Source organism: Nilaparvata lugens, chromosome 9 (assembly GCF_014356525.2).
Source record: "Nilaparvata lugens isolate BPH chromosome 9, ASM1435652v1, whole genome shotgun sequence".
Lineage (NCBI taxonomy): Eukaryota > Metazoa > Arthropoda > Insecta > Hemiptera > Delphacidae > Nilaparvata > Nilaparvata lugens.
In genome coordinates, this window is record NC_052512.1 from 11,342,537 (window position 1) to 11,366,406 (window position 23,870).

The following is a 23,870-nucleotide window of genomic DNA, read 5'->3' on the forward strand; positions in this document are numbered from 1 at the left end:
TTTTATCCTTATTTTTGGATTAATTAGTTGACTCTTTGGATGACTTAAATTATATCTAAACAAATGAGCGATCTCTTAAAATATAAAACGTTTCTTAATTCTCACCCACCTGTTTATAGGTATTTCTCTACTGACTGATAAATAAACAAACACATTGACAGTTGTAGTAGATTTGCAAACGACCCGGCAAAAGGCATCACAATAATATAATTCATTGCAGAATGCAGATAATCTAAATGTAATCACCGTTAAGTGATAATGGAAAAAAGTACATGCATATTAAGCGATCAACAATACGAATGTACATTTTACACATTCGCCAACAAGAGTTACAATAATAATATTATTGTATGAATGTTTACGTTTGACAGTCAAGACTCAAGATACACAAACATACACTACACACTTTCACTATCACTTTACAACAGTTGTTTACGTCATGTGACGTCATAGCGCAGTGTGTCTAACCTTACAAATCTTACAAACAAATAATAACAAACGTTTTCATCAGGATTTTTTAATAACAACTATTATATTAGGGGTTTTGTACACGTTTTATTTGATTAAAAGTCAAAAACTGATTTATAACTTATGATGAGAATCGAATTCATCTAGTCTTATTTTCAAAGAAATCAGCATAGCTAACAAAGCGTCTAGCGCCAAAATTCAAAGTGGCTTTGAATATTGATTTTTAGCTTTTGCAAATTAAATGTGTAAAAATCAAGAAAACCAAAGAGTTCCAATTTAAGAATCGAGTTCTTTGAGTTATTTGAGAAATTTTAAAAATTAAAATAAACATGTTTCGATAGATAGGTTTATAGTACGGTAGTCTACTGTAACTCATTCATAATATTTTTTGTGTTTTTCTAATAATTTCTGTCTTTCAATGACAGATAGATAAATAAATCCTTCAATGATTCAACTGAACAGACGTTTTTCCAGTATATCAAAGATCCTTTATCAAACTAGAATTAATCAATAATAAAGGACTTTAACAAGTATTATTAAATAGATTCATTTCCACTTTAATTGCAATAATGTTTTCTTGAAAATACTGTAATTTTTTATAGATGCAGTAATAACATTTTTTTACAATCTTTTAGAATATCAATAATTTCTTCATAAAACTAGAAAAAGTCAATAATAAGTTATAAAAGGACTTGAAATATAAATATAAAAAATAAATATTCCCTCATCATTTTCAGTTATTTTTCAAACATACTATAGTAGCCAACTGTATATTTCTATAGATGCAGTAGTAAAAAAGTTTCTAATGTAGTGATTGTAAATCTTCTAAAATATCAGGCACTTACAAAACCAAACTTGAAACTTATAAAATGAAAAAGTGTGTTTAACCCATTCAAATTACATGTTGTAGCAAGTACGGAAGGCTATAAGTTAGGTACTTTGCTGATAAGTACCATTTTTTAGGTAAATTGAATCTTTATTTACAAAAGAAAAAAGCATCTTAAATTGGAAATATTCGTTTATATGAAACAGAAAAAAACACAAAATAGTATTAATGGTGCAGTAGATTCTCGATTTAATCCGTCCTCTAAAAATGAACCAGAGGCAGAAGCATGATCGGAATAACAAAGGGGACTCATTATCGGATGGACTAGTTTCTTGAAAAAATAAAATACATGAATTAATGATTGAGAAGCTGAAGAAAATTGAAAGAAAGAAGAACAAGAAAAAGAAGAAGAAGAAGAAAAATAAAATGAAAAACAAAAATGGGAAGACTGTAATAGAGGGTGAAAAAATATGAAAGAAGACAGAAATAATAAAACAGGTTATAAATAATAATTGTTATTGATCCAACTGTATGTTAAGATAGTCTGATAGTTCGAATTAGCAAGGTTCTACTGAACATTTTTCTTGTTTGATAAGTTTGGGATAGAAGTGTAAAATATTTGTGTAGAGTTATTACCTTGTCTTACGAAAACTTGATTGACGTCCAGTAGAATGTCACATCCTTCCATGATCATTCTTTCGACTGCCAGATTCTTGCGAAGATTTTCGGTTTCGCTTACCTAAATCAACAACACACAGACAACCTTCCGTTTATTCTCAGACAAACGTGTTTTGGGTGCTTGAAATATTATCGATTTAGACTAAATATACCACACTTCTGCCATGAACACTGCAGGCTATTTATCATTCACTTATAAATCAATCCCGTAATAATTACTTTTTCGTAGTTTTGTCACAGTTTTACATTTGTAAATATTTGAAAAACATTCAATTTTTTAGCGAATTGAGGTATGCATTAATTTTACTCCTGAAGAGGAGCTTCTCACTCCTGAGGTTGAGGCTCATAAAGCTCCTCCTCAGGAGTGAAATGCATACCTCAATTCACCAAAAATTTAAGTGTTTCTCAAATAATTAAAAATGTAACACAGTCACAGTGTCTAAACTACAAAAAATGATAATATAGTGTTTCGTCATTGAAAGAAACATCAATTATGCACTGATAACTATAAAGGTGTTTTCAGTTTTTATGATTTTTCAGGAGAGCAAAAACAAAGTTCAAAAAATTCTGAATGAAATTTATGAATCATTTACGTATTAGAATGCTAATCGTTGCTCTACATATTTCTTCACATGTTTACTGTGCCCAATAATGGTTTCTCACATATTGACATTTTTTATACAGGTTTCAACAAGAATGTGTACTACTTTAACCCTTTGTATCAAAGTATTTACGATGTAACCCATTTTTTTGATCTAGATTTGTATTATTTATATTAATATCCTATTAAATTTTGTGCCGCGTCTTCAAGGTTATAAGTTCACTTGTATCATTCATATCAATACCTTTCAAATTCCATTAATTTTCTTCAAAGTGAAGTTATAAGTTGATTTGTATCATTTTTATCAATACCTATTAGATTTAATTCCATCTCTTGAAGGTTATGAGTTGACTTGTATCATTCATGAATGATTTTTTTCTACGACGATGTATCAATTTTACCATGAGAATAACTCTAAAACAATACCACCTAGACTTAAATCCTTTATACCAGAAAACAGCAAATTTTTCTTAATAAGAACATGTAGAAAAATCGAAATTGACATTTTCTGACTTAACCCCTTTTTACTTATCAGTACAGAATTTCAATCATAATTGTTTTCTCCTAAAGCTGGGTCTACATATACCGGCATAGTATCAGTGTCCACGTCAATGATAATATTCTTCTCATCAGTTCTTATGGGACTATTCTCACTCAGCATCATTACAACTCGTCGGAAGAATATTTTCACTGATCCGATGCGGACACTTTTCACATACAGTATCAGTGTCAGTGAAACTGTGAAAGTGACCGGTACGGTGACAATATTACACCCGTAAGAAATAAAAAATAAAAATCGAAGTAGATTTTAAAATCAAATATTTTAAATGAATCTTATTTTAAAAAAATCATAACTAATATAAATTTTATTTTCACTGGGTCACTTCCAGTAGCACTGGTTGTTGAGGAAAATCCAGTTTAATACCACTTATATGTGGGAATCCAGTTCAATTGTGTAATATACCTTCTCATTTCTTGGGTGAGAGTTTTCAATAAGTAATTTACCTACTTTATTATTCAGTTATCAATAGGAATTTGACATATTTTAGGGCCGGACTCTTCTAGCTACTGAATTGTGAATATTATAGTACTCCAGTTACCTACTGTTGTTAGTGAGATGTTGTGTATCTACACTGAAGATGACACCATTGGTGTTGAAACATGTTTGTAATTTTACAATAAATCAATGATATTTCGGACAACATCCCAGTGTTTTCATTATAGAATACTATGAGTTCTTATATGGAAGTGTGAGCTACAACGGCCACATACATTTCTATTCTGAACATGATTGTGTGAACTCTCTCTCGTAAGTACCAATCGAAAAACCTTTTGCACACAGTAGAGCAGAAATACACTGTCTGGTTTACAATGAATTTTTGCATCTACTGGGCAGAACAAAATACTATTGGTTTGAACATGGAATGTTATTCTTGTATTTGTAACATTAACAGGTGAAAGATAAATTGCATGAAATAAATAGCAAAGTAGACATAATATATACAATAATCTCCTTTGTATAATTCAAATTCTCTTAAAGCACTTTATAATTATATGATGCTACAAAACTTAGAGCAAGAATCTTTGTTGCAATCCATCCAAAAGTTTCCCAGGAATCGTGATCAGTGAGTAAATGAGTCAGTCATTCTGTCAGTCAGTAAGTTCAGGTTTTTAAAAGTACTGTATAGATTGTCCAATGAAAAATGTTGAACAGAATGTAGGCCTAAATATTGAAATGATTCCCCAAAAGACTCTGTATTTTTTTGGGAATAGGGACTAAAAATGTCATAAGATTTGTAGATTGTTTTATATATTATTTGATGTGAATCAGATCTCTATAATATTCATAAAATGGTGAAACGTTCATGTCATCGGCGGGACTCAAACCCACGAACCAGCGGTGCTATCAGACCGAAGTTTGTCATGCTTCTTACATGTACTAGACCATCAAAAATGTCTTTGAAAATTTCTTATTTAGACTCATATCATCTCAAAAAAATGTTCAGACAAAAACAATTGTGAGACATTTTTTTGCTTCTTGATAGTATCCAAATCGATTTTGAAAAGAAATTCCACTAGTAAAAAGTTCCCGAGAACCTGATAGGTTCCTTAAGGTTCTTAAACGCAAGGTTCTATAGAACCTCAAGGTTCTCAGTCTTGAGTTTTTTTATAGAACCTTGAGGTTTTTAGTATTGAGGTTTTTTATACCATACGACCTGGAGAAATTTAATAAATGCAAAAACAAAGGGCAGAAAAAATTACGGATAATGATTCAAAAATGGTATTTTCCACGGTTTTCTCGAAAACGAATCGAACGATCTTTTTTAAATCCATTGGATAGCTATTTATAAGCCTTATCAATTGCCATGCGCCTTGTTCCTGTCAAAATTACCTAGAAAAGGTCCTTCATTTTCAAGAGTAATAGATGTTTTAACTTCTCTGTCACGATTTAAAAAAAAATTCATCCATTAAAGTGTTTTATCTACTATTCCCCTTTTTACAATTCCTTTTTCATTGAATTCTAAGCTTGAATAATGTTATTGATGATATATTCACATTTCCGGTGTGCATTAACCATATAAAAAACAGCTTTGGGCTTACATGCCTGTTGTTTCTAGCTGATTCCTTGTGAATTGTTACAGAATATTATGTAATGCATGATGGTAACTAGTAACTTTATATTCCAGGAGGTTTCCAAAACATTTTTTATAAAACATTTGAACATATAATGTGGAACTCTGAGTTTGTAGTCTTAAAATTCCGGAATTGAAAAAAAAAAATGTTAGGTGGATAGCCTATTTATTTATTATTTAACTAAAATAGAATAACTGATCAATTTGGATTTTCGTTTGAAATAATTAATAATTATCAAATAATTAAAATTAAAATTGGAAGGTATCAACACGAATAAAAAAACAACAAGAATTTACTACTTTATACGTTTTTATTGCTTGATTCTACCTCACATCATTATGCTGTCTATTCTATTACTATAGGCTATGCTTAATTTATCAAGGGACAAGCATTATTGAAGGATGAGCATACGGTATATTACATTGCTCATGGATTGTAGAAAAGTGTACGGTACAATAATAAAAGTATCGCAACAGTAAAAAAGGTGTTACTAAAAGTCGTCTTCTTTATTTATGATAGTATCTCAATAGGTATAATTTTATCATAATTATAAGTGATCACAGACATCAAACTAGTTTGACTACTATCTACTGAACATACTTTCTGGAATCTATACCTACGGTATACATTGGAAGTATACGGTGGGTGAGTAGATATCATCTAATCTATTAATGATATTAGTCAGAGTGTTTTATCTACGTTATGGGATACCGGTAGGTCTAAATTTCTAAAATCTATGAAAGACCTCACACATTTTTCTCAATGTGTGATAGGGAAAATTATGGTCGATCCTACTCTATCACTACCTAACAAGTTTCATTTGAAAGTGAATCCAGGAGGATATTATTTTCTTTCTAGTTTCTACAAACAAATAACTTCAATACAAACTAATTTTAACAGTCTTTCCTACCTACTACTTCTCAAATCAATAAGTTACTACTCCCTAACTATCAATTTATTGAATTGAGCAAACAAACAGAATATTCAGAAAATAAAATATAAAAAAGCTAATGCAGTAAACGTTTTTTTTCTTCTAATTCCGACTATTTAGTCCGAATATTCAATATTCACTACTGGTACCTACTGTATAATCTATGTACAAAGTGCGCCAGAGAAACTTACTTATTTGAAAGGTCAATAAAAACAAAAGTATTGTTTCAATCTTCTTTTATATGAGAAGACAATATCTCAGTTTTTTTCTATGCAGTCTTGGAAATTAGATCAGACCAATGGCGACCCCCATTGCGCATACACTGATAGAGTCGAGTTTTAAAATTTGGTTGCAGTATAACAATCGGTATGTTGGCAATGGCGTCGCGAATGTTGTTCTTGAGGTCTGCTATGGTCCGTGGTCGATCGACATAAACCAGGGATTTCAAACAACCCTTTAAAAAATCACATTGTGGAAACGCATGTGGAAATGAACCTCGTCACTCGGTCACTGAAAAAAAAAAAAAATGATCGCGTCTTCAGGCAGGTTGTCAATCAGCATATCACATGCATTTTGACGGGAAACAAAATCGCGTTCAGTCAATACAAACAAATAAATTCAATACAAACTATTTTTAACAGGCCTTCGCAGCCAATTTATAGGGATGAAGTTGAAGGCCTTGATGGAAAATTCGTCGAACAGTGGAGTCAGAAATTACCATAGCAGCTGCCTGTTTGCGAGCCGAACGCCGGGGAGAACGCACAACTGACTGCCTCACTCTTTCGATATTTTCTGGAGCTCTGATGGTTCGTTGAGGTCCATTTCTGGTTTTAGTGACATTTCCACACTCCTGAAATGAGTTAACCTATGACAGAATCGAATTATGGCCAGGAACAAGTCAGTGGGGCGGAATTTCAATTCGAGCGCGGAAAGTGATCGACCATTAGAAAAGAAGCTCTCAACTGCGAAGGCCCGCTGCTCTCTAGACCGGAGCATGATGGCTATTTACTTGAGGGAGGATAAGATTGAGAACTTCCCCTCAGATGTACCCCCTCCTGCCCCTCTACACGACCAATTCAACGCACGGGAATTTTTTCAAATAAGTAAGTTTCTCTGGTGCACTTTGTATACGGTAATAATAGTCGAAACGTTCAGGGAGGGGAGGCTACCCACCTGTATGCTACACAGGTCAAACATCTATCTAAAATCTATATAGGCTATTGCTTTGGTTACTGAAAATTATTATACTGGTATTAAAACACCGCCTATCCTACAACAACATTTAAAAAGGAAAATCAAATCTATCTTGAGACTTGATGCTCTATATACATTCATGAGTCTGGTTTAACGGGGAAAACTTTGTTTATGTGGAATAGCCTACTAGATTTCCTATCCAATAAAAGAATCAAGGTTATAAAGCTTCTTGAACATTCCATTGTGTTGAAGCTACTAATGTAGACGATTTGCTGATTCTTGTTGTATGCTATTTTCAAGTCACTGTACTGCTATTGGTTCGTTCTGAGGGATATGTTTATTGGTGTGAGGAGCTCGGTGACCATTGATACATTTCTGAATTTTGTGGATCTAGTAAGGGGAAGTTTCTGGCTATACTCATGATATCGACAACAATTTTGATCTCTCTCTATACACACGGTTCTGAGAGCTGAGAGACAATGTACTGTACTTGTAATAAACAAATATGCGCGTGTGAGAGAGAAACTTGAAGCAGGAAGACCGATTTACTGTAGTCACTCTCTGCCATAGAACTGGTGGATGAGAGCATGACACTTTCTTCCAATATTTGTCATAGAATTAACTGAATGATAACAGAGTGAGACTCTGCTTGGATGAAAGCATTGTGAACAGGAATTTTCACGCGTTTAGCGACTAATAGCTGCGCTGACATAACTTTTCAACCACAAAGCGCAAAAAATATTGTTAGCCCTTTTTTAGAAGAAAATACACTCTTTCTTCTTCAACGTTTTTAGTGATTCCGTTTATGGTTATTCCCCTTTAACAGTGGTAGTGATCTAGTGAAGAGAGTGTATAGGTGTGGAAGACCTTCTACTATTTAATGGAGAATACAGCAATATCTCCATTATTCTAAAATTAATTAAAGACTCTTTTCCACTTGAACGTTCCCTCGAAGTCACCAATTTCTCTATCATCTATTATTTATTTATTTATTTATTTATTTATTTATTTATTTATTTATTTATTTATTTATTTATTTATTTATTTATTTATTTATTTATTTATTTATTTATTTGAGATACATATGAGAGCACAAGGATAATATCCCATAATTGATCTCTCAACTTATAATACAAGAAAAACAATTGAAAATTGACAATTAATTGACAATCAGCCCGTGATATCTTATTCACTTTGGTTAAGCTCCAGTCAGATTCATAGGTGCGGTACCGTACCCAAAAGTATAGTATAATCTACTTGATTTTGTGGTGAAATATGTGAAAGCTCAGTTAATTATTGTGTAATTCTATACGATAATTTGTATAATTATATGAAAAAGTTTGTTCCTAGCGAAAGTAGGTAAGCCAAGATTTTGGAGTACCTATTGTACATGATATGTACTATTATTTGAGGGATTCAGAGTCTTTCACAGCTTCATAAAATATAGCCTTAAGGATTTAATTGTAGCCTTTATGATATGAGATGTTGTGGGTATTTCTCCACAATTGAAAGAATAAGACGTTGATGTTGTCAATATAACTATATTATAGGCCTATAGTGGCCTATATATATATATGGTGGTATTAAAAACATCAACGTCTTTATCCTTCAAATAGCCTAAAGGAATGATTTTCAAGATTTTGAGATGCTCACTCATTTGACATGCATCATTCTTTTAGCATTATTTGTATCACAGATGATATAACATAACAAAATATACAATATTGCTCTAAAATTTGATATAAAACACAGTTGATAGAAAACTAGTTTCAAGTAACAAAAAGTAAAAAAATCAAAGTAGGCCAATCGACATTTGAGTACTTTGATTTTTAATTTTCTGTACATGCAAGTTGCTTCAAACAAGAAAGTGAACAGTAAACTATAAAAACAGCTTTTCACAGTTTTTACTGGAAAAAAATACTGTATTGTTTTATTATCTGTGTTGGTAGGCCTACTATATAGAAACCTCTTTTCTGTATAGGGCTAATTGTAATATAAATAGAAAGAAGAAGTCAAATGACTTGGAAATGGCATCAATGTTGAAACATGTTTTGATAAAATAGTTCAAAAAGGGTACTGAGATTTTTATTTTTCTTTCTATTTATTCTACTATAGAGAATATAGTATTGGATAGAGGCTACTCTGATGCCTACGGTATGTCAGTTCAGTTGGGCATCTTATATAACTTTTATTGGGCTCTTATGAAAAAATATATCAGTTGAATAGCAGGGGAAACAGCAAAACCTTGGTGATTTGGGAGTTAATAAGGCCCGTATGCGCAATAAATCAGTTTGAATCAGGCTTAAATCAATCTAGGATTATTTTCCTAGTTGCCATCAGATACAGTAATCCTAAACCATTAATTGGCCTGATTAAAACGCATTATATAATGACGATGATCATAACTTGATTCAATCCTGGATTGATTTAAACTTGGTTTGAATTGCTATTGAATGGTTTTGGATTTCTGTTTGTGCGAATATGAAAATTATGCATGTTGAAAAAATAGTGATTGACAAGAATCCAAGCAAAGAAAGTGAAGAGATGAAAATTGACATAATTCAAGCAAAAACCATGAAAACGTGACCAATAAAATTCAAGATGCAAGAAGGAGTTTATAGAAAGAAGGTTGCGAATATTGAGAGAAGTAATAATATTGAGAATGGATAAAAAAGTATAATATAGGCTGTACATAAAAAGAATGGTCTAAGTCATAGGGTTAATTAATGAAATAGATTGAATAAAGATACAGGATAAAAATGAATTACAAATTCAATACATTGATTGATTAGCATAGATTAGCCTAATTGTAGCCACACATGGTATTTTATTTTTAAATAAAAATAAACTAAATTCATTTAAATTAGATAGTATAAGCTCTGGTGGTATTTTATTTTTGAATTGGTATTAAATTTTCAATAAGACTTGATAAATTTCAAGAATTGGGCTTACAATCTTCTTAATTCGAGATTATGTTTTGTGGTTGGCAATATTTTTGCAAAAAGAGTGTTTGGGACTCTAAAGCTGCGTTTACACCAAAGTTATTAACAAAATTTCAATAGCGTAATCCTCATAGATTCTATTAGATTGAACATACCTTATCATACACAAGAAGAACATATGTGTTTGTCAAGTTCCGTTCAATCTAATGGAACCTATAAGGATTAAGTTATTACAAAATGTTAATAGCTTGATCCTTATAGATTGTACTAGATTGAACATACCTTATCATACACATAATGGACATAAATAGGCTATAAATGAACATAAAAATCTCAGTTACCCTTTTTTGAATTATTTTATCACAACATGTTTCAAAATTGATGCCATTTCAGGTGATAAACAGAAAAGAGATAAATAAGATGAACTTTATGTGTTTGTCAAGATCCGTTCAATCAAATAGAATCTTTAAGGACTAAGATATTAACATTTTGTTAATAGCTTTGGTGTAAACGCAGCCTTATGACTTTGACTTGATTATTCTTGTACCATGTTTACGACACATCCAGATCCTGTGAGAATTTGATTCTACTTATCTGGTTTTGACTTTCCAGAAATTCCATATTTCCGCCTGTTTTGCTGGTAGTTTCATCATAGCAAACTCAATCTGTAAGTAGGCCTACGGTATAGCACCCGTGTGACTTGAATTTTCCCTATTTATCCAAATCAGCCCTAATTTATGTCCTCTTTGTATAATTATTGTTAATTCTCTTCGTTGAAAATGATACTTCTTTTTACCTAGAGAGGTCTCACTTTCGAGGAACGTCATCTAAGATTTTTGAATTACTGATAAATGTTGGATGATGAACCGTTTTGATTAAAAAGCGTAGACTATCAGAAACAATATATTTTTAAATCAAGCAGGAGTAGCCTATAGCTTTCTGTTGGAAGGTGAAATTTCTCTATAAAATAATTTGATCTGTATTAGTCCTATCAACTGTTTAAAATGAATTGGAAAAGAACCCCAAACTTTCTCGCAGCGTTGGGAACTTTGATATACTAATTTTTACTTTTTTGTAGGATTTAGGGAATATTTAATAAGCTCTATCTTTTTGAGAAATGTTGAGGTTTTTGATCAAAGTGATTTCTTCCTTGAAGCCTATTAATGCCAATAAGTAACACCCATTAATGAATAGAATGGAATAATGAAACAATAAATTATTAGATAGAAATATGATTTATGAAATATTTTTACCAGTGTATGAATATATAAAAAATTCCTATTCATTTTACCATTGAATTAGTATTAATTCAATAATTATTATCATTTAGTATTCAACTATATTCCCGATTACTAAAGCTGCGTTTACACAAAAGTTAATAACAATTAATTTGTTAATAGCTTAATCCTTATAGATTCTATTAGTATGAACATTACTTATCATACACATGATTAACATTTTATGTGTTTGTAAAGTTCCGTTCAATCTAATATAATCTATATGGATTAAGTTATTAACATTTTGTTAATAACTTTGGTGTAGACCCAGCTTTACACTCCTCCTTCCTGAAATTATTAAAGAGTTTGACAAATTCACGTCAGAACTTGAGTAAGTGGCGCCCTAAGCCCGACTTCTAACATTGAAAACTGGCTTTCCTTTGCTCCCATCGGATTTTCCATTACCGTACCACAAATTCGGGTCACTATTTGCCTCGAACACATTGTGGTCTTGCTTCTCAGCTTCTCCGGGATCACTGTTTGACTGGAGGTTGCAAATGTTTTGAGAGAAAGTAAATATTGCCTATAATATGGATGAGATTTGAGTGTTGCAAAATATGTGCAGTTTATCCAGAGTAAATTCGATCGTTAATTTATTGTCAGGTGTCTGTCAGACACTGCATAGCCTAAACTGATTGTCTGAGTCACGTCAGTCCTGAATAATTGGGTTTAAAAATGTTGCTTCTCCAAAGAAAAAACTCACCGCTTAATCTACTGAACGAAACAGGTATGTAAACGTGACAAAGTAGCAATATGCCTATGTTTAGTCCACACTACCGCCCAGTCACACTAGCCAAGTGGCTAGTAGCCACTTAAGGTGAACTCAAAATTAGAGATTTAGATGAAAAATACATACTACAGAAAAGATCCTGTCAAGTATGATTCATAATTCAATTTTCAAAATTACTATTGGAATTGACAAAGTCTTGGCTTTTATTTTGATTCAAATTATTAATTACTTAACTTAATCTTTTATTCTGATCCGTAATTCTACTTCTAATTTCTATTGGAATTGGCAATGTTTTGACTATTAAATTAACCCCAAGCCTATTTTCAGGCAACAGGGCAGGAACCCGGCCGACCTAGCCGTGACAATAACTAGGTACCACGGGTGTTGGGAAGCCCACCACTGGTTCTGCCCTATCCAGTGGTCCCAACATGAAAGAGGTTGGTCTCGTGGTGGCAGTGGTTGCCCTTCTATTTTTTATTATTTTTTTATATATTTTTTTTTTTATGTTGAAAAAAGGCGCAGATAGTAGATTGGTTTCATTGAGAGTCTCGTTATCCAAAATTATATTACTAATTTATCTTATTAATGCTTATTTTAGATTAATTAGCTGTATTATCACTGTATTTTCATCCTTAATTCAAAATTTTTCTGTTTAACTCATATTATCTGGTCTTTTATAGCGCGTCACTAATTGGATGATGGGATAGAAAAAAAAAAAAAAAAAAAAAAAATAAAAAAAAAAAAAAAATAATAAAATATAAAAAAAAAAAAAATTAAATAAATAATTTTACAATTCTAAGGGCCACTCCTTTAAGGAGGAATAATGCCCAATAATACAATAACAAAAACTCACCCATTCAGGGGCATTGCGGCTCGCTTAAAAAACTAGCCTTAAGGCTGTGCAAAGGCTAAAAATAAACTTCCTACTCGTGATATTTTTCAAAGTTTTTCGATTTGTACCTATATCATAAAGCTATCAAAATGAAAAAGTTTTCTCAGAAAAAATGTTTTTTTCTGATCATTACTTCTTGAGATATGAGCACCTAAAGATTACATTTTTGGGACAGAACATTTCAAGTTCGGTAAGAGATAAATTCATGAGATTTGAGGATAGATTCTTCATGGTATTGTTGATCCAGTAAAACAAAAAGTTTCTGAAAATATCAATTTTTAAGATAGTTATTAAATTCACTAAAAATAACCAAAAATAACTTTTAGTTGAGTTATTTTTGGTAAATTCAATAACATTTCTATTTAAGATAGTTATTCAATTTACTAAAAATAACCAAAAATAACTTTTCGTTTATTTTTGGTAAATTGAATAACTTTTATAAAATTGATATTTTCAGAAAATTTTTGTTTTACTAAATCAACAATAACAATCCTCTAAATCTCATGGATTTATATCTGACCGAATTTGAAATGTTCCGTCCCAAAAATTCAAACTTCAGGCGCTCATATCTCAAAAAGTAATGATCGGAAAAAAAATGTTTTCCTGCGAAAACTTTTTCATTTTGATAGCTTGATGATATACAAATCGAAAAACTTTGAAAAATATCACGAGTAGAAAGTTTATTTTCAGCCTTAATAGGTTTTTCAGGAGTTTTCACACGGCTTTTTTGAGTCGGCGGGGAATGAAGCTCTTTGATTGGCTGATAAGGTTGGTGCCTGTCAATTCGCCCTAAGAAAACGCTAGAGGATTTTACTGTTGATATCTCTTTGTATTATCAAGCTATTGAAATAAAAAAAGTTTTTACAGGAAAACAAATTTTCCTATTATTACTTTTTGAGATGTATGAGCGTCTAAAGTTTCAATTTTCGGGACTGATTATTTCAAGTTCGGTATGAGATGAATTCATGAAGTTCAAAGGATAAATTCTTCATGGTATTTTTGATTAAATAAAACAAAAATATCCTGAAAATATCACTTTTTGAAAAAATGATTACATTTAAAAAAAAATGGCCAGGAATAACTCAACTGAAAGTAAAGTTATTATTCAGTTATTTCTTTGTAAATGTATTTCTTTGTAATATCTCTACGTCTTATTTTCTACCAAATTGTGATGAGTTTCAATTCGTGAGAACTTTTGATTTGGTATTTGCTTTTGTCCTCCCAATCCTAAGTAAAGTTTCGTTGGGGTTCCTCATCTGGTTATTCAAGGAATTATTTAACATTTTTGTGAATCTCAAATCAGTTAGTGCTTCTGTCTTTTAAAAACTTCTAATCCTGAAAACGGTGATTGGATTTCTGAAATCTATCTACGTTCTTCAATCCACTTTAGATGGAAATTACTGGGATATTGCAATTATTCTAATGTTAATGAATTAATTATTATTATTAAACGAAAATCCAAATTAAATGCTGTAATAGCGCGAGGACTTCTGCTACTGCAAATATTGACAACAGGGTTCGAATTTCGAATTTCCATCTAGCTGTTTGCCCTGTTGTCAATATTTGCTGTAGCAGAAGTCTTCGGGGTGAATTACAGCATTCAATTTGGATTTTCGTTTAATAATAATAATAAATCCACTTTTGTTTGTATAGTTTGTATTTTTGATTTTATAATTTTAGCAAATCGTGATTAAGGTTTCTCAATTGGTCACGAGGACGTCTTTTTCTAGTAAATCATGATTGGATTCTTCAATATTGGTTACAAGATTTTTTTACAAACTCTGTGATGATTTCCAATAATTCATTTTTAAAAAAATTTTGATATGAACAAACTGTGATCAAGCTTTAAACTTTTTTCGAGAACTCTGTATCAGGATAACTGTAAGAAACTTGGAATACGTGAAACGTGAAAAAAATTTCATTGTAATAAATTTTTTGTTGTGTTTTGATGTAGGCCTGGGCCTACTTCCTCTCCAGGCAATTTTTTTATGAACTGCAATTCCACGGTGAGAACTTTAGATTTGGTGTTGTTATCGAGAACGTTTTTCTCCTAGCAGAATGTGTTAACTTCAGTATTATTTTTCTTGATAGATACACATAGATAGATAGATAGATTATTACGTCTGGTTGACCTGGAACGGTGTCAGGCAAGTCAAAGTGCTATCAAAAATGCAAGACACCATTGATAATGTTACATGAAATTCATATTTACTATCAAGTTACTTTTTTGTCTTTTGTGAGAGCATTTGATTCAGTGTTTGTTTTATGAAGTTAGAACCTCTGATTTAGTATTCTGCTTCAAGGACTTCTTCCCCTAACAAACCGTGTTAAAACTGTGTTAACTTCAATATAATGTATACCATTGTGAGAATTTTCGATTAAGTTGTTTGGTTTTAAGGACTTTCTTGTCTAACAAATTGTGTTGATTTGATTGTTAGAGTTTTTGATAGTGAGAATGTTTGATTTAGTTGTTTGGTTTCATGGGTTTCTCTAGCAAATTGTGCGTTGAATCAATGGTGAGAGTTTTTTATTGTGAGAATGTTCGATTTAGTTGTTTGGTTTCAAGGAATTTCTTCTCTAGCAAATTGTGTTGACTTAATTGTGAGAGTTTTTGATTGTGAGAATGTTCTCTTATTTATTTATTATTACTACCATTTAAATAAAATGTTTGATCATATTTTATGTTTATGTTAAATTAAATGAAATCTTTTGGTACTCGTTGCTAGCACACAAACTTAGGTTTTGCTGGCAACGCCAATTAAATTTTAAATTTAAATTTTATTTTCATTCTGTATAAGTATGAAGTATTTGTTTCATTTATTATTGTTAATAACTGGCAAATGAATGATTTTGATTTCTTTTATTTAGTTGTTTGGTTCAAGTACTTATTTCCCTAAAAAACTGTGTTAACGTCAATATAATGTAGGCTATACCATTGTGAGAATGTTTGATTTAGTTGTTTAGTTCAATGACTTCTTCCCCTAACAAACTGTGTTAACTTCAAAGTATACATACCACTGTGAGAATGTTTGCTTTAGTTGTTTAGTTTTGAGGACTTTATTGCCCTTACAACCCAACAAACTGTGTTAACTTATACACATACCATTATGAGAATGCTTGATTTAGTTTCAAGGACTTTCTCTTCCTAGCAAATCGAGTTAATTAAATTGTGAGAGTTTCTGATTGTGTCCAAGGACTCCTAATCATGCCAAACCGTGAGGAACAAGTGGCATACTGGCAATAGTTTCGATAATAGTAAGTGGAATTATTAGAGGGCACCTCATCGTGCATTTGTCGACTGAGGTCTTCGAGTTGTTGGCGCGCATTCTGCAGACTCTTGCGTTCCACGTGGTCGTGCGGGGTGTGGGCCAGCAGCTCATGCAGTGTGATGATGTACCGAGGAATCTGAAACATGTGATATATCCTTCAATACAGAGTGATCGAAAAGTCGATTGTACCTAGGAAACCATAAGTCAAAATCTAATTAAGAAGGCGGGTCCACACAGATAAAATGTTCGACATACATGTTTGATGAGGGGCTATGGGACAAATGTTCGACAAACATGTCTGTGTTTGACCATCAATGTTTAAAATGTTTTCTAAACATGTATGTCGAACATTTTATCAGTGTGTACCCGGCTTTATAATTAGATCTTGATTTATAGTTTCCTGAACATTGATGGACAAATAATTTTAAAAGTTTGAACAATCATTGTTTGTCAAACAAAAAATTACTGTTTCTCCAAACATTTTCAGTGTTTGACTGTGAAACATAAAAAGCTTCAGTGCTTACAAATATTTTGTTCGGTGAAGCGTCCACACTGACCACGGGCAAACATTGATTGTCAAACATAATAAAATTTGCTCAAACTGTTTCAACAAACATGTTTGTCGAACATTTGTTCAGTGTGTGCTTAAGGATATGGTTGGAAATAGGAGAGAATTTCCAATACGATTCATATGATTTGTCCTTTAGTTTGACGTTTTTGTACTTGAAAAAGCGAAGTTGAAAAAAGTACAAAGCCAGATTCCAAAAAACTTACAACGCTAAAAAGCTTAAAATCGTCAAACAAAGAAGCAAATCATATGAAACTAATTGTAAATCTCTTTCTGTCTCCAACCATATCCTTGGAATCAGATTTTGACTTATAGTTCTCTAGTTATTGACGTTTTCAAAGATATCGAGAAATCGATCCTGTATATCTTGAAAACAAAGGTCAATATAAGAAAATTATTTTACTAGGCATTTTTTGATGCAAATAGTAGTTTTGAAACTGTGCATCTTTGTAAATATGAAAAAATTTACTCCTTATGATGAAATGAGGAATGCATTCCACTCATGAGGAGGAGCTTCATCTGCCTCACTTCATCATAAAAAGTGAGTGTTTTTTTATATTTACAAATGAACACAGTTTAGAAAGTTTTCCGTCATGGAAAACTACATCAATTCAATATTTGTTCAAGATTCTCAATAAAGATACTCTAGTAGACAACTGTATAAAAGACTTTCTCTATTAATTGGGAATTTATGGAGGTTAGATTAGAAATGATTGGTGATATTGAGAGAAGACTGAGACAGGAGATGGTGATTAGTGAGGAGCAGTTTGGCTTTATGCCTGGGGGGGGGGGAGGAACCACAGATGCGATATTTGCGCTTAGGCAGCTGGTGGAGAAGGCAAGGGAGACACGATCTGAGCTGCACTTGGCATTTGTGGACTTGGAGAAGGCCTATGATAAAGTACCCAGGCGGGAGCTGTGGCAAAGTATGAGGAAAAGGTTCTTGCCTGAGAAGTATGTTCGTCTGGTGAGGGAAATGTACAGGGAGCCATCACACAAGTGAGAACCAGTGTGGGAAGAACTGATGAGTTCCAAGTGCAAGTCGGTATGCACCAGGGCTCCGACTTGTTTGACCTAATTATTGATGAGGTCAGCGCCATGGTCCATGCTGTTTGCATATGACATTGTGCTCTGTGAAGAGACTAGAAACCAGTTGAAAGGGAGATTGGAGGGATGGAGAAAAGCGTTTGAGGAAAGAGGCATGAGAATAAGCCGGACAAAGACAGAGTATATGGCATTGGGGAACGATGACAAACTGACCGTAGAGCTAGATGGAAGCCAACTAAAATAATTTGTGAGCTTCAAGTACCTGGGTTCAAGTTTGCAGAGGGACGGTGGGCTGCATGTAGAAATACAGCATAGAATGAATTGTGGATGGTTCAACTGGAGAAGAATGATTGGTGTGCTCTGTGATAAGAGAGTGAACTGTAAGATGAAGGGTAAGGTGTACAGATCGGTAGTGAGACCAGCAATGTTGTATGGAGCGGAAACCTGGCCTGTTCCAAAGAGGCAAGAGAAGAAAATGGAAGTGGCTGAGATGAGAATGCCAAGATGGATGTGTGGGGTCACAAGAAGGGATAGGATTCGTAATGAGGTGATTAGAGGTACAGTTGGGGTGGGACCATTGGGTAGGAAGATGAAGGAGGCTAGGATGAGGTGGTTTTGACATGTGAGGAGGATTATGTGGGACGGAGGGTGCAGGATTTGGATCTGGGTGGCAGGAGGAGGCGGGGAAGGCCAAGGATGAGGTGGAGAGACAGAGTGGAGGCTGATCTGCGGGGAAGGGGAGGAGAAGGACAGGATTTTGTGGAGGAGACGACTGAAGGAGGGAAATGCTGACCCCATATGATTGGGATAAGGCGTAGCCAAAGAAGAAAAAGAAGAAGAAGAGGATTAGAAATTATTAGGAGAAATGCTGGTAGATGAGAGCTTCAAGTGCATTGGAAGTTTAATAGACATTTACAGCCCGCATAAATATGCGCAGCATGCAAAAGCCTATGCGCTTAATTCGAAAGTTCTCACACTCTAGGTTCATTCCATTTTTCACGGTGAGAAAAATCCCACAAATCTCAGTACGATTTTTGAATTATTTTACAAGTAGCCCAAAACAGAAAAGAAACAATAAAATCAGTCTTAAAATATAATTATATAGAAGAAGACACACAGTCCTTAGCGACAATGATCTGAATGCAATTCAAATTATGAAAAAATATATTTTCTCGATCAATTTGACATTAAATTGATTATTTTATCAAGGAAATGATAATTATTATTAGATTAAATTTAATGGGATGAATTGAGTAACAGTTGTGTACAGTCAGTGGCAAAATGGAGAGACTTGGCAACGTTTTTCTCCTATCTTTCTTCACTGCCATTATAACGTGGACCTCACTATAGTGGAGTAGCCTTCGACTATACAGAGTGTTCTGAAAAAAGGTGCCCATAAGTCAGGGCGTGATTCCTCACATAAGAAGAAGAAAAAAAGTTCAAATATTAACATAGGTCCGAAAATGCTTGGTTACCAAGTTATACAGGATGGAAGATTTCGTCTGAATTTCTGTGCCCCTGCAGAAACGAAGCCCCACGGGTATTTTTTAGCTGTTAATTGAGATGTACAATTTAGCGTACTTCATGTAAAATGGACTAAGAAATTGAATAAAACCGTTTCCAGATCTGTAGCTACAGTAGTTTTTAAGAAATGTGACAAAATATGCAAAACTTTGTCCTGAAAAACAAGTTCATTTAAGGTTTGATGCAGATTTACTATGTTAGATGTAATATAAACACAGAATATTTTTTTCATAGAACTTGAAGAAAATTCAATTTCGAAGAAAAATATGTAGAATAAGTCTATAATAGACAAACGTAACCTTAAAAAATAATCCTTAATTACATACTCATGAAAAATAGACAAAATTTCGGCAGGTGATCTGAAATTCAGACGAAATCTTCCACTCTCTATATAACTTGGTAACTAACATTTCCGGACCTACGGTATGTTAATTAGGACTTTTTTCTTCTTTTGATGAGAGGAATCACGCCCTGACTTATGGGCACCTTTTTTCAGAACACTCTGTATAACCAGCGAGTATTTAACTGATGTGTCAAACTAGTTACATATCTGGTGTTAATGCTGGGTCTGGTACAGCCGTTTTGATAATTCCAATAAAACAATAACCAATTTGAAAAAAAATATTTCTGCAAGTGAATGTTGAAACAGACAAACTGTTGAATGGCATGCTGATAGTTTTTGTAAGCGTCAACTTATTATTGAATATTAATTTGTATTTTTTTTTCAAATTTAATGTACACATTGAAAATAGAGGTTTTTATAGTGCAATTTCTCATTTTCACAAATGGATTAATTATAATATTATTGAATAAATGAGAAATGGAAAAAATATTACATGGGAAAAATATGAACTCATGGAAATTTTCTGTGCAGGTTTAAACTTTGATGTTTTCTGAACATATCTTTTGAGTTATCTTATGCGCTGTGGAGCAGCCTCTTCGACCAATGAAATTCTCTTCTTCAGCGTTGAAGTGTTCATCTAATGTTCTTCAGGTGATTGGGAATGTTAAGCCTATATTGCTGCTCAACATCTTCATCCAAAACTGCATCCATTGTCATCTTCACTGATGTCAGAGTTTGTATGATACTCACTGATTACAAAATTCAGTTCATCTTTACTGATATCAAATAAGTCAGAGACACTGCCCATTTCCTGTATCATAATATTTTATTATTATTATTTATTTTATATCTTTAATAGTATCAGAGAAATCTACATCATTTGTTGCAATTCCTTGTCAAGAAATGTAATATTGATGAATTATAAAAACACTTCACTTATATGGGCTACTTTTGTACAAATTAATAAAAACAATAAAAAAACTTGTAGTACCCTTTATTATTGAGAACTTTAAAATATTTCTACGACTAGTTTAGAGAATACTTAAAATGACCTAAGTTATGATCGAAACTAGTAGTTGAAATATTTTCAAGTTTTTAATAATAAAGGGTAGTTTATATTTCCAGGAGGCCTAGAATGCTGATGATTGCTGTGTAGTAGCTAACCTAACCTAACCCAAGCTAACCTTACCTGATGCATAGGATATGTGAGGAGGGTTTCAAGTGACCGGCCCTGACAGGCAGGCTTGTTTTCCAGTCTAGCAAGTAGCGCAGAAAAGGAAGGCGACTGCTTGCATTCAGTCAACACCTGCAGGCTGTAGTGATGATTGCGGACATACTCCTGGTAGATGCTCAGCATAGGCAGAAGCATGTCAAACAGGTCACCTGGATGGAGAGGTCAATAGGTCAGTAGATTCCAATTATAATTCATTCTTAATCTATTCAAGACATATAAGATGCTCAGCATAGGCAGAAGCATGTCAAACAGGTCACCTGGATTGAGAGGTCAATAGGTCAGTAGATTCCAATAATTCGTTCTTAATCTATTCAAGACATATAAGATGCTCAACATAGGCATAAGCATGTCAAACAGGTCACCTGGATGGACGAAGAGGTCAATAAGTCAGTAGATTCCAATTATCAATTCTTAATCTATTCAAGACATATAAGATGCTCAGCATAGGCAGAAGCATGTCAAACAGGTCACCTGGATGGAGAGGTCAATAGGTCAGTAGATTCCAATTATACATTCTTAATCTATTCAAGACATATTGTAGATGCTCAGCATAGGCAGAAGCATGTCAAACAGGTCACCTGGATGGATGAAGAGGTCAATAGGTCAGTACATGATTAATTCATTATTAATCTTTTCAAAACATAGTGGTTTGGAGGTAGAGGGTAGCTAGGATTGTTAAAAGAACAGTCTGGGTCCTGAATCTTTGTGTATCGGCGGAGGGTCACTAGACTGCAATAGCACCCGTTCAAAAACATGGAACATTTTTGAATATGTATCTTTCCATAGGCAACAGATGCTCGATTGTATCTTCTTAAAAGCAACTTGTTGCATCGAAAAGATACACAAGGAGCTTTAATTGACCAAAGCGAAGCTGAGGTCTTAGTTTCGACTCGATCGGCTTTTGTCTGTTTGTTTGTTTGTACTGCAGTTACAGTCGCAGTTATAGTCCGATTTGGATGAAATTTGGTATGCAAGCTCTTTGAAACAAGGCGCAGAAACGTATGTGTAACGATTTTTGATAAGATCTCTGGCTTTTTTTGTAATTTAAAAAAACTGTAAACTAACCTCAATCCAGAAAGGATGTGTCTTTAAAGATATAGCAATTCATGTTCATTCTTTTTCACATCTGTAGCTACGAGCACATGGTGATCAAGTTGGTTTGACTGTGGCTTCTCACACTGTGGGACCCAGGTTCAAATCTCGTTCCTACCAATTTTTTTCAGATGATACTTATTGTTTTATCTTATTCTAATAATATATCATTATAAATAATTATTATGTTCAGATAGAATAATTAAATTGAATCATCTTATTATAATTATTGAATTGATTTATCAAATTAATTGAATAAATTATAAAAAATCTTCATTGTATTGGAGTCCAATACTGCAGTTGTAGAAATAAATTTGTATGTAAAGGTATAAAGGTTAATTTTGTTTTCCTTTTTGTGTAGTTGAGAAGTTGATATTGTGGTAATTATTCATATTGAATGAAAAAGACTGAGAAATTGTCAAAAAACCACATATTTATTGATTGATACTTAGAAAGACCGGTTTCGGTGATTACACCATTGTCAATCTCTGATAAACTCTGATATAGACTGAAACCGGTCTTTCTAAGTATCAATGAATCTGTGTTTCTTTGACAATTTTTTAGTATTTTTCATTCAAAAGGTAAAATTTGTATGTATTTGATATAAAGGAACCGCCTTGATAAGTCCAGTGTCCCTTCAAACAGTGTCTCTAGCACTTTCAATGGAGAAAATAATAGATGACATGGCTAAATCTTCACAATATTCTGTACTTATTGTACTGGCCCTTCTCATTAGATTGAAAGTTGTATACATGAGCGAGGTCTACTGTTCGCAGAACTACTAGTGTATCTTTCCATAAGCAACAGATGCTCTTCTGTATCTTCTCAAAAGCAACGTGCTGCATCGAAAAGATACACAAGGAGCTTTAATTGACCAAAGCGAAGCTGAGGTCTTAGTTTCGACTCGATCGGCTTTTGTCTGTTTGTTTGTTTGTACTGCAGTTACAGTCGCAGTTATAGTCCGATTTGGATGAAATTTGGTATGCAAGCTCTTTGAAACAAGGCGCAGAAACGTATGTGTAACGATTTTTGATAAGATCTCTGGCTTTTTTTGTAATTTAAAAAAACTGTAAACTAACCTCAATCCAGAAAGGATGTGTCTTTAAAGATATAGCAATTCATGTTCATTCTTTTTCACATCTGTAGCTACGAGCACATGGTGATCAAGTTGGTTTGACTGTGGCTTCTCACACTGTGGGACCCAGGTTCAAATCTCGTTCCTACCAATTTTTTTCAGATGATACTTATTGTTTTATCTTATTCTAATAATATATCATTATAAAATAAATTATTATGTTCAGATAGAATAATTAAATTGAATCATCTTATTATAATTATTGAATTGATTTATCAAATTAATTGAATAAATTATAAAAATCTTCATTGTATTGGAGTCCAATACTGCAGTTGTAGAAATAAATTTGTATGTAAAGGTATAAAGGTTAATTTTGTTTTCCTTTTTGTGTAGTTGAGAAGTTGATATTGTGGTAATTATTCATATTGAATGAAAAAGACTGAGAAATTGTCAAAAAACCACATATTTATTGATTGATACTTTTAGCACATGTGCACCGGATATGTTGCAACTCTCTCATTCTTGAAGAATCTCTGTTTGTAGGG

The 23,870-nt window shown here is 32.9% G+C and overlaps 1 protein-coding gene and 1 pseudogene across 1 annotated transcript in view; both read right to left on the reverse strand.

The window, feature by feature from the left end:
• LOC111054087 (ras-specific guanine nucleotide-releasing factor 2-like) overlaps positions 1-23,870 on the reverse strand; it is a 432,594-nt gene that overhangs the window by 90,024 nt on the left and 318,700 nt on the right. The window contains exons 10-12 of the mRNA XM_039435485.1: positions 21,114-21,307; positions 16,453-16,578; positions 1,931-2,033 (exon numbers count right to left, since the gene is read on the reverse strand). Coding sequence (XP_039291419.1) covers positions 1,931-2,033; positions 16,453-16,578; positions 21,114-21,307 — 423 coding nt within the window. The remainder of the gene's footprint in view (positions 1-1,930; positions 2,034-16,452; positions 16,579-21,113; positions 21,308-23,870) is intronic.
• LOC120353180 lies at positions 12,349-12,437 on the reverse strand (annotated as a pseudogene).